This window comes from Morchella importuna (assembly GCF_003444635.1).
Source record: "Morchella importuna strain M04M26 chromosome Unknown Morimp01GS047, whole genome shotgun sequence".
NCBI lineage: Eukaryota > Fungi > Ascomycota > Pezizomycetes > Pezizales > Morchellaceae > Morchella > Morchella importuna.
Genome location: NW_025763444.1, coordinates 979 through 12,937, shown reverse-complemented (window position 1 = coordinate 12,937; position 11,959 = coordinate 979). Strand labels below are relative to the sequence as shown.

Sequence of the window (11,959 nt, the reverse complement as noted above, 5' to 3'; positions counted from 1 at the left end):
CCCCATCGATCGGGCCGACCCACGCACGCTTCCATCTATAATCTACATACATGTATCTAACCCACATCCTGCATTCTATATACATACATCCCCCATACTAGAGTACGCATATCCACTCTTCAACCAACCCCCCGGTTCCCAGCGAGACAGAGAGCTAGTAAACACAAATCACCTTCCAAATATAAACCGCCGGCGCGGACAATAGAATGACGTCTACATTAGTCTCACCCCTTAGACCTGCGCATTTCGACGACCGGAACCCCACATCACCCGGCCGGGCACGGACACAGGAGTGGCCTTGCTTGCTTGTGTGCGTTCTTTCTTGCACATGCGAAGAGGGAGAACCATCCCTAGACGGGCTGTTAATGAAGTCACTGCAAGGTACGGATTTATATTCCGAAAGACGAGATCACAAGTTTGTTTTTGTTTTTCATTTTTCATTTTTTTTTTGTGGGCGGAGGGCTTGGTTTTGTGTAGTTAGGGTGGGGATACGGATTACTTTACGTTAAGAGTCTACGAGTTTACTGGGATATCGATTGACTGCTAACTGGTGGGGAGTCTTCTACTAGATCCTGTACCTCTACTTGTTGGTGTACAACCACTATAACCACCGCAACCTCCACAATCACAATCGCAACCTCCACCACAACCACCATCACCACCCGACATAATGAAACCCGGCGGTTTCGATGCGTGACCCTCCCTGCTCGCTGCAGATCCCCGACCGACCAGGCTCCAGAAAAAAAAAATTAAAAACCACCCCCTTTTTTTCTTTTCTTCATTTTTTCTTTATCTTTATTTAGGGCAAAGAAAGTATGCCTTGTGATATTACTTGTACTCTTGAGTTCTTTTCTTTCTTTCTTATTGTTTTTGTTTTTATCTATGGCCTTTGTGTAGCATGTAGACTGCTCTGTGTACCCACTCTCATCGTCGCACCGGCCAGGGCTACACATAGGGAGAGAGGGGGCTTAGAAGTCGTGCGCGCGCGTCTTAATCCGCCGCCGCCATCCGCCGTGCACCGCGCCACAGTTCTCATCGAGCTGAAGTACGTCTGGAAGACACACACAGAAGCAGTGGTGTTGGTGGCGCCTGGTGTACTTGAAGAAGTAGATCAGGAAGTGTGCGGTGAAAAAACAGATAGAGGGGTTTTGAAAGTAAGCATACCTACTACACTCAATCACCCACTGCATGGCTATCTACCTACATACGTCTCTATCGCGCGCATGTTTTTCTTTCTTTTTCTGTTTCGATTAATCGCCATGCAACCAGGGCAACTGGACTGGAATGGACTGGACCGTGCGACGATAGTGTATGTGGTGGAACAGCATGTATGTAGCTGCTCGCTGTGGAGAGATAAGTCTGTCGACATGTCTGTCTGGGCTGAATGGAGCGCGCTGAGACATATTGTTGGATTATCTGTAAACTCGATGAGGCGATGGATCGTGAGAGTCATTGACACCTTCTTGATGAGGATTAGACCATCGACAAAATATCAGCGATCACGGTAATGGTGTCTCTGAATGCCTTGTACTCCCATCGTGGTATTCACAGCTCATGTTAAGTGCGTGCAGAAAAAAGCGAGTGATATCAGATGTCTCAACTTCCCTCCATCCAATGGCCACGGGAGTAGAATCCTATCGACAGAATCAACTATAACCATTCCCCAGGAGAGGAATGGATCGAATGTGTATGATTTCCTAATCTTAATCCCTAAACTCATTTGCATGTGTGTGTCCATCACTACCGGCACCATTAATACCGCACCCCCCGCACTTGTCTGAGACACGGACACAGACACTGTTTCAGTGGGGTAGGTAAGTATTTGAACTGCGACCGAGAGGAGGGGAGGGCCCGCATGGGGAATCACTCGGGTCTCAGCCTTGTAGGTTACTGAAGACTGGATTTATTAGTTTAATTCAACTCGAGTGATCATGAAGATTTCTGACGGGCTGTAAAAGCCACTATCTTGTCGTCTTTGACTCATGGTTTAATTTGGCCAGGAAAGTGTAGTTTAATTACCGGGGGGTAACAATTCAGTGTCGATATAATTGTTCTGGTGTCATGTTAGCTAATTAGGTAAAAGCCTCCAGGATCACCATAAACAAAAAGCGCGGCAACAAAAACGGGTACAGTCATTCACGGAAACATCCTATTAATAAAGAGGGGGCCTAAGATGCGTACGTAGGGCAAACTGCACTGCGATATCTTGGTTTCTGTCAGCGTAAACCCCTCTATCTATTCGCCGACAAGGCCCTGCCTGTGTAGTGATTATTGGTTTTGACGCATAAGTACAAATCAGCACAAACAACTATTGTGACCTATCCTCCAGCTTTCATTTCCTCGGGTCACAGGATACCTTGATCAAATATTCCATTGAGACCGGCCGCGAAGTTGATACGTATCCCACAGTGCACGAAAAAAACGGGATGACATCAGAGCTACCGGGATCCTAGTATAACGATACTTGCTCCCATTAGCTCTCCCGCCCAGAAAAAAAGAGAAATTGGTCGAAGACTGCGTTCTCAGGCCAGGTTTAGTCACGCTGTGAGTGATTGATTGTTTCTCTCTGGAAAGTTAGCTAGCTAGCTAAGCTATATAAGTCATCCGTACCCACATCTTATCAGGTGATCTTCGAGGCCCCTGTGGGCATGTGAGGCGCTACCGTTTGTATTTAGGCAGAAGTCTCTAAAGTTACTAACAGAACGGAGTTTACCTTAATTGAGAATGACAGTGACGTTAGAAACTCCATGTCTGTGTAAATGCCTTGTATGTTGAAGTAGAGGCCTTTGCATGGGATAGTGTTGAAACAGAGCGAGCGTGTGAAGCGAATTTATTGTTTCATAGATGACAAAAAGTCAAGTATTCAGCTATTTGTATAGTCACGTATCAGACAGGACAGAGTGCCGGCATGATGTGTTCAAACACGATCTCATCATCAGTTGATAAGCCAGATATCCAACAAATGGTATGTACTTAGTGGCACACGTGCACGAGTGATAATCTGTGACCGTGCATCTACAAATTCTCGATTTATTTAAATTTGTCAGTGACGATACATATGTCTTACGTGAAATGCGGGTATTACTTTCCTCCCTAGTACTGGCCGGAGTAGAGATGACTTACTAGAGGGTGTAGATATCGATATTTTAGTAAAATAGCACAACCCGACAATTTACCACGTTTTGTTCGTTTACCCCCAGAACTGTAGTACTTTTGGGGTGAGTAAAAGTACTACATAATACCTCACCTATGCCCACCTATAGGCCTGTCTAAAGGTCTCGCAGCTGAAAACGTTCAACTGGCGAAAGACTTCTCCCATCAGCCTTAAAACACCGTTATTCTCAGACGAAATGTTGTTCGTATCTTACTAACCTCTCTAGTCTGTACATGTACAGAGAATAATATGTTCGGTAAAGAACTTCACGAAACCCTAACCCTTCACTCGGCGCCCTCACCAACAAGATACGACAGTGAGAACTAAGAGAGAATCTAGGATTGTCTAAGTTACGATTATGGGATTCAGGGAGGCCAGTTCTATATATCTAATAAGTATATAATTATAACCTGCATATGCAATGTGCTTTTATAGTCTTCTGATTGGTTCATTGAGAGATGTTTTTGTTTCACTTGAAACATGTTGTGATGGATATTAACATAGGGTATTGTGCTGAGTGGTGTTAGAGTGTTAATAGGGTTTCTACTGGTTCTGGGAATCAATAGTGGTTCGATTTTAGCGGTTTGGTAGCTGTTAAAGGGATATACCTGTAGTTTTAACTGGAGAAATTGTCTGACTTATCCGTTAATATAAGGGGATAATATATCAGAAAAGCCACATATTGACCAGATCAGATCTAGATATAGTGATGGACTTTGCCTGCCAGGAGGGGTCGAGGGCCGCGCAGTGGCCTGAGAGCCCCGACTGAGAGGAAAATAGAGAAATAAGCCGCAAAGCGGCTTGCCTGTATATTGGACTGATTGATATACATATAGTACCGGCCGAAGGCCGGAAACTACTTATACTTAACCTATAGTTATAGAGCCACCCGAACGATAGGCACGGGAAGACACAGGCTGATCTAAAAGTTAGAAATAAGGGAAAAGGTCTAAAACGACACAGTTTTCGGTATGCATGCTCTGCAATAACACATGATGCAAGATGACACGCCGAGAGTACAAAGACAATCGGGAAAAGAGAAAGAGAACAAAAGTTTCTAGAAAAGTACAAAAGGTACTGCAACGACTTATTGAGAAATTTGCGCTACTACCCCCACCCCTGGTTTGAACCCAGGACCTTATGTGTTTGGTTGTATCCTGGGTACGCTCGGTGTCTGACGAGCAGTCTATCCACTAGACCACCCGCCCATAGTGGAAGCTGTGCTGGAAGTGATACTTGAGCTTGGCGCACTGCCAAGATGAAATGTTCAACCACCCATTAGTATTCCATAAAGTACTAATCCACCTCGGAGCATACAAGTACATAACGAACTGTGCCATCTTTATTGAGAGCACGTATACTGAAAACTGTGTTATTTTAGGCCTCTTCCGTAGAAATGGGTTTTGAAAAGGGCCCAGGGTAGTAACCCCCGGAGTAGGCACCTTAGTAGCTACTTGTACTTACGTTATGAGAAACCGCAAAGGAGCTCGTATTGCACTGCGCTTAGTTAAACTTCGTTTTATTTGCTGTCTCCAGCGCTAGCCGTATATTTGATTACTAATCTTCATGAAATATCACTTGTCCAGGCCAGGAGTCCCGCGCTGAAGGTTCTTCCTCAGATGAGAGGAAATTGCGCACTATCAGCTCATTAGTGGCTTATCTAATAAATTAAGTGAAGAAAATTTAAATTATTTCAGCCGAAGATGTGTATCCCCCGCTGAACTTGGATATTTCCATTATTTTGTATGTAAATTCTTCCAGTGAATAATATAACACGTATTGAGTATATACAAGGGGGCTCGGGCATTATGGTCATTCAAGCCCGCTTCCGTCTAACAGAAAGTAAGTAGCCCTAACTTATTCTAGGAATCTAAGGCTTAGGTCTCGAGCTACATGTCTCGGGATAAACCGGATTTAACTCAGTGGCGACAATTTACGTCGACACAATATTCAGGTTTATTGTGCATGTGGGTACCAGATCAACAGACCTTCCGAAGGGTACTCTCATTCTCTCAAAATTAGAAGGCAGCCAGCGTTGAAGTTCTGGATTGGACTAAGACGCTAATTGCTGCCTTATATATAGGAATGACCGGCATCCACACAATCAATGAATTAATAACAATAATGATCAGTATCATGAAGTATCCCTCGAAAGTTTTGCAAGATTGATCGATTTAGGCAAGAACACCCATATAGTAGAAGTTCTTGTTTAATTCATTAACTGCATGCAACCTTACAGTTGTGGCAATAGTAGAAGATGTTGAACTAGATTTCCTTTCGAGGTTATGGTACTTAAAAGAGCGGGTGGATCTAGTACCTTTTCTGGTAGAATAGCTCGAGGCTGCGGTATTGCTATGGGATTGCTAAGCTATAATAGGGTTCCATTTTAATCGGAAGTTTTTTTTACTGTTGCGTGTTGATACAGAACCTATTACATCCCCTTTTGTGTACTGTATCTAGCTTGAACCTCTGGTCTCATGCGTGTCAGGTGTCAAAGAGCACGTCTACTAGTCACACCCTCAGTGTAATTCAGCCATACTAAGCAGCTGGTAGGCTCTTCCTGAAAGACCAGATACTACAGTTCTATTTATATCAATCATTGTGAAATATGGTATAAATAGGTCACAGCGAATCACTCGTTTATTGCATACAAAGGGAAATAACTCAGGCATGAAAGAAAAAAGAAAGTAGAAGTATGAATTTCGCCGCTCGTACCGTCCTATAAGAACATGATTTTGGATAGCTTTCGAAATGGAAGACACGATACGTACTACAGTTGATGATATTCAGTTATTAGCTTTCGATCCAGAAACTTTTGTTTGGATGTGACCCCCACCCACGTACATGACTCGATTAGTACTTAATATACGGTATAGTTCGGTGGTCTAGCCTTTGTGTTTTTACCGCCTCGCCTTGGCACCAATGTGTCCTCAATGTACTCGGAAGAACTCGGTCTACGTGTTCTGGAAATATGCTAGCTATTCTGGATCCAGGCCTATGAGCGTGACCTGCAATAGTATTTATTTATTTGCACTTATTTCCACCAAGACACATCTTATGTCGAAAAGACAGTACATGTTGTTTTCACCCCTATCAACTACTGGACCCATTCTTTCTTTACTCTTAACCTCGACTTCCTCTGTTTATGCAAACGATATGTATCTTTTCTAAAGCCCTGCCAAGCCGACATATTTTTTTTCGGCACTGCAAGATGCCCATTTAGTACCGAGAAGAAGTTTTATGATAGGTTACATACAGATTAACAACCCCACTTTGTTCAATTTTTTTATTTTATTGGTAGTGACAGCTAGAAAATTTGGTACGGTAGTTATTCTGACCAGCTGGGGTTGTACTTTTAGAATCCTCCACTCGTGGCTGGCGAACCAGGCGCAGTGATTGATACCTACGCTAAACAGTACTCAGTGTAGTGGCCCGGTTAAGAACCATGCAATGTTTTAAACAAACGTTTAAACAAGATCTGTTGGTTGGTTTGAACTTAAGTCTTTTCAACAGGTGTCGAGGAACCAACACACCTACCATGCAAGGTCCCGCCTCTACCCCCCTGTTACAAATATGATAATCCTATTCGATTAAACCGATCGGTGGTTTTCTTATATCTTATGAGAAAATCGGAAAAATGTCTTGTAACTACAAAAACTAGTGAACCGAGTGATATCACATGAATAAATATTGTGTGAGATGCGCTAGCGCCGATACACCAATATCCAAAGTATCTGATACGGTGAGACATCCATTTTGCATCTCTCTGTTCTAAAAATTCTCTTGTACTAGAATAATAACTGACGCCGTCTCTTTGTGGAAAGGAAATACTGATTGGTAAATAAAGCATCGGCTGTCGACGGGCCATTCTTAACTTCGGGAGATCCAGTAACACATGGCACTAACTAAAGGCGCATATGATTTACAGCCAAAAAGTGCTATTGATTGATAGCTAATCAGCCAAAAAACCTGGGACAGGAACCTTTAGCAACTGCCTCACTTCAGAGAATACTCAACTTTCAAAGGGGTTGGTGGAAAGTAAATGCGAGATCGAATCTTCTGGCTTGATGTAAGTAAGTACGGCATATGTATGTATATGCATGCTAATGCAAAGATGATATACTCTACTAGTATTTCGCTGACGTTTTTGAACTGGGCCATTATTGCATACACCCAAAATCATGAGCTTGGCGTATTTTTGTATAGCATGCAATATCAGTCGCGTCCACAAACGTCAGAGAAATACGAGTACCTACTTGGTTCCTTACTCTAGGTCCGAGCACTTCTACTCTTCTCGTATACCTATTGTGTCTGCTAAGAAGACTGGCCGGAAATTTATCGAAATCAGAGACATTGGTCCCGGCCCATCTGGTTGGGCCGATTGCTAATTATAATGTCCCTGTACACCATAGGACTCTTTTCTATGGCTAATGTCAGTGGAAGTGTAGAAATATAATTATTGTGGCTTGCATAATTACTCACCTAGACCTAGAGTATGCTATTGTGATCGTTTTGATACGAATAACGGCTCATAATTAAAACTACGATGAAATAATTCCGCCAGATGATCGGATTAATCTACTCGCAATTTCATAGCGTTTCCGGACGCAACTGCTATTGCATACATAGAAAAAAATCGCCAAGGCTATCTTTTGTATGGCATGCAATAGTGGTCGCGTCCGGAAACGTCAAAAAACTACGAGTAAAGCTACTCACAATTTCGACATTAGACTTTTACAATTTCTACCGGCGCGACGGCACTAGAGTACATCGGATTTGACTCATGCATATGGGAGGGACGTAAAGTTTCACCCACGGTCAAGCTGCAGGAAACGTATGTATTTAACTGAAATCTGATTATTAATATGATTCAGGCTCGAGTTGCACTCCGCGCTCAGCAAGCGATGTTTTTCAGCGTGTGAAACACACCAAGTGAAGCTTCTCTCAACTAAATAGTTACCATCCGATTAGATGATAAGTTGAGTTAACCTCTTGGTACTATCGGTCTCACTGCTTGTAGCCAGGCTCGATCTTTCTTTGTACGATACCTACTGATTTACAGATATCGTGGATCCCGGTAAAATCCGACAAGAATCCTTTGCAGATTGAGTTGATGCATCACATTGAGATCGTTGCTTTTAAGTATCTCCATGCGTTCGTGTAGATTAAACTCTAGGCCAACTAATGCAGGCAACTAATAAACAATAAATTGGGGTAGGAACATCCCGAAACTGAGCAAGATTCCAAGACTCAGTCCAGCCGGTACAGGAATTGGTTGGCATGATCATATGGAGCAACGGCTACCTAGGTGACAACACCTTTGAAAGAGTACTTTAACCTCATAGGTGCACATCTATCGAGTTTTTTTCCCCGCAGCTCGGCACCCCAACCAAATAACCCTACCCGGGGCCGGTCAGTCTTTAAACGTCTAGATTAGTGTTGCCATGCACTATCTTTTAATTATTCTTTAGATAACAATGATGATGACTGATGACCTGCTGATCAGCAGCTCGTACTAATAATATCTTTAAGATATACTTCAATACTCACTTGGAAATACTGTATGCACTCTTGACTCTACGGACTGGGTTCTGTAGGCATATTGCGTGGCACCTATTACAAAGGTACATTATTCTCTTCACCACTCTTACTCTAATTATCCTTGCACCCCACGTACTTTCTAAGCTTCAAATAATAGGTGCAAATATATAGTGAACTTTATTCCGTTGGGCAAGCGCCCTGTTTTGCTCGAGGATGCCACACCTTTTGGAGAAACAATCCATCTCAGTCTTCTCAGTCGGTGTATCGACTTTTGAGGACACGGTTTTTTCTTTGTATGGGCTCCCCCCATAGCATAGCTTCGCGTATGTTCACGTAACAGAAAGAAGTATGTTGTGGTCCCTGAGAAGTGGGAGGTCGATGATGCTATGTGCCTGCATCTTGCAACCTCTGTCAACATCTTATTACCACCTGCTCTACTAAGGTTCAGCTTTGCGAGAAGCTTCGAGAAATTTTCAATCCCCGTGCAGTGTATTGACGGCAGCGTCATATTTGAATCTACATGAATAACACATGTAACAATGTTTTCTTGGGAATCATAGCTCTACTCAATGGAGTGGACATCACACATTGGAAACAACGTGTCTCTCCCACTGGCGTCATCGCGCAAACTTCACCCGGTGCCAAACACTTGAGAACTAAGTTCAGAAGAAAAACGGGAACCACGGGCTCGAGCGCTCGGTGCTCTCCTTCAATCCCGCACCGCACCGGGATTAAAAGACCGCACATGCTCAAGCAAGGGAAGGGAAGCACCCCAGGAACGCGTAATTAAGTTGCTCGTTACATGCATCAAGACCCATGCAGGCATCACATCAAGCCGGCCGTATGCGCCAGCCAGCCAGACAGCCAGACGAGAAGCGGAGAAAGAAAAGACCTGGTACGTATGGTAGCCGGAGGGGCCGGCGCAACGCGAGCTCATTGTCGTCTACTCTAGAGGAGGAGGGGAGATTGGACGGGTGGACAGGTGTGGGCGTTTCGATTCGTGATAAGCTGTAAGACAACAGTAGCAGCATACCTCATTCAGCACCGGCAACGAAGCTCTCTGGAGTATGGGGGGTGGGGATGAGTCGCGCCTGCCGTCCGCTTCTTGCTCACTGACTTCCCTCCCCACATGGATCTTGGAGCAGGTACCGCCAAAACTCGAATAATTCGTTATCTCCGCATCTAGGCTCGGCGGACCGAAAAAGGGTATAAATGACGATCTTTATAGCTGATCAATGTATGTAGGTACATGTTATTCCCCATCCGCAATGAATTCAATGGCTTCACTATCATCATACTGTCTACTAACTTCCGCATATGTACATTCTTTTACTGTATTAGTATAAGACCTTCTACAGTCACCTATTTCAAGACCAGCGAACCCTTTGATGTCAAGTTCGTGATCTGCACTGCCATCAACCGGGAGTGATAGCCCAACCTTCCTAAATACTTTTTTTACTAACTGTTGTTTTTCAATACAGAACCCATACCACGCATCGCCTACACACCATGTAGTGAGAACACGTCTTTGTGCTGTAGTCCATTTCTCAAAAGTGGAACTGTGTTCAATGATCGCTTCGTCTGTCAAATCCCGGATTTTGTCTTTTAACGGTTTGTTGATGGAGACATCAAGGGGTTGCACTAAGCTAGTGCACCCGGCTGGAATTATGCTGGGTACAATATTGTTTTGATGTAGCTTATCGAGTACTGCCGTAGTTTTGTGGGATTTACACATATCGAGAGCGAATAACGATGGCCTACCTTCTAGTGCTGGTAATAAGTAGGTGTCAATGTATTTGAGGAATAAAGTGTCTGTAATATATGCTTCTTGATTAAACTCTACAATCACACCCGGATGGTACTCTTTGGATTCGTTGATTAAACGTTGACTTATGCCTTTACCGTGAAAGATGATCATAGGAGGAATTCTATTCACCCCGTCTGCAAAGATGCATAATACCAGACTAGCTTGCCGCTTGTCCCAACCATTCCTTGTTTCTTTTACCCAAACTGTACGATCACCGACTGGATTATACGTTTTACCGCTAAGATACTCGAAGGGTAGAGGCGTTTCATCGAGGTTGCAGATATTGCTGAGCTGGAAACGGCCAAGTTCTCTATTTAGAACAGTCTCCATCCATGAACCCCCAAGAAGTTGAGAGTTACGCCGGTTGAATTGAAGCCAACTGACTATAAGCCGTCTATAGTCTTCAGGTACCTTTTGAGCTTTCTTAGTTATGCACCGAAGACTAATGCGGTACCGGCCTAGGAACGCTTCAAACCATCCATTCGAAAATCGGAAAATGGAGGTACTAGCGTTAGGATAAATCTCTCTAAATAGAACATTGGCGTGTAACCTGAACCAACCACGGCGGATAGGTTGTCCTACTGCTCGCTTCTCTAGGAACAGATTATATAGACGGCTTTCAAGTTCAGGCCACCTACATATCACTCCCTCAAGAGTACGGGCACTTCGTATAATACTCGTGCCACCAAGTTTCTCAATACCCCCTTGCTTCCTCACCCACTCGCTAATAGTTGTTTGAGGTACACCATATACATCTGATGCCTCCTGTTGGGTCGGCCTTCTGTATTCCCCATTGCTTAAAGGGATACGGTGATGGCTAAGGAAGACCAACACTCGGATTTTTTGCTTTTGACTCCAACTCCTCTCAGGTCGTACTATCGTCTTCAAGTCCTTTGTTGTCAACTTTCGTTGTTGAATGGGTTTTGGTTTCGGGCCGGGTTTGGTATTTTGTATTTTAGAAGACAACGGATGCAAAACATTAGTTGAAGACTTCTCCATAGCGGTTTTTTGAATGGACTCACTTGATAGATCCTCAGCGGGAACAGAAGTTCTTGAACGGGTCCCTTTTGAAAGTGCAACTGATTTCTAGAAGCCTCTGTGGATCATGCATTACGATCCGCACATATATGCCCTTTTTCGGTCCGCCGAGCCCAAATACGGAGATAAAGCCCTGTCAGGAGATAACGAATTATTCGAGTTTTGGCGGTATATGTGCAGGCAGCGTGGTAGTTGTTGGTGCGAATTGCATTAAGTACATGTACTTTATCGACATGTTAACAGAGTGCGCACAAGTTACTCTAAGTTAACTTATGCAGAGCTTGCAGGGGAGCTGCATAATACATGATGTAGTGTAAGTATGGCCATATGGTGGTGGTGGGTGAGTATTATTTATGAGGAGGGGTGATATGATGTGGATATAGGTGTGTGTGTGAGTGTGTGTCCGTGGTGTGCTGGAT

The 11,959-nt window shown here is 43.8% G+C and overlaps 1 protein-coding gene across 1 annotated transcript; it reads left to right on the top strand.

Moving 5' to 3' along the window:
* Positions 1-1,259: 1,259 nt before the first annotated feature.
* Positions 1,260-2,453, top strand: LAJ45_10519 (uncharacterized protein; the record flags this gene model as incomplete). Its single annotated transcript, XM_046120043.1, has 6 exons — positions 1,260-1,328; positions 1,478-1,504; positions 1,572-1,687; positions 2,091-2,126; positions 2,186-2,221; positions 2,300-2,453. The coding sequence occupies 6 exons, from the start codon at positions 1,260-1,262 to the stop codon at positions 2,451-2,453; spliced, it is 438 nt and encodes a 145-aa protein (XP_045966702.1).
* Between the last annotated feature and the right edge of the window lie 9,506 nt (positions 2,454-11,959).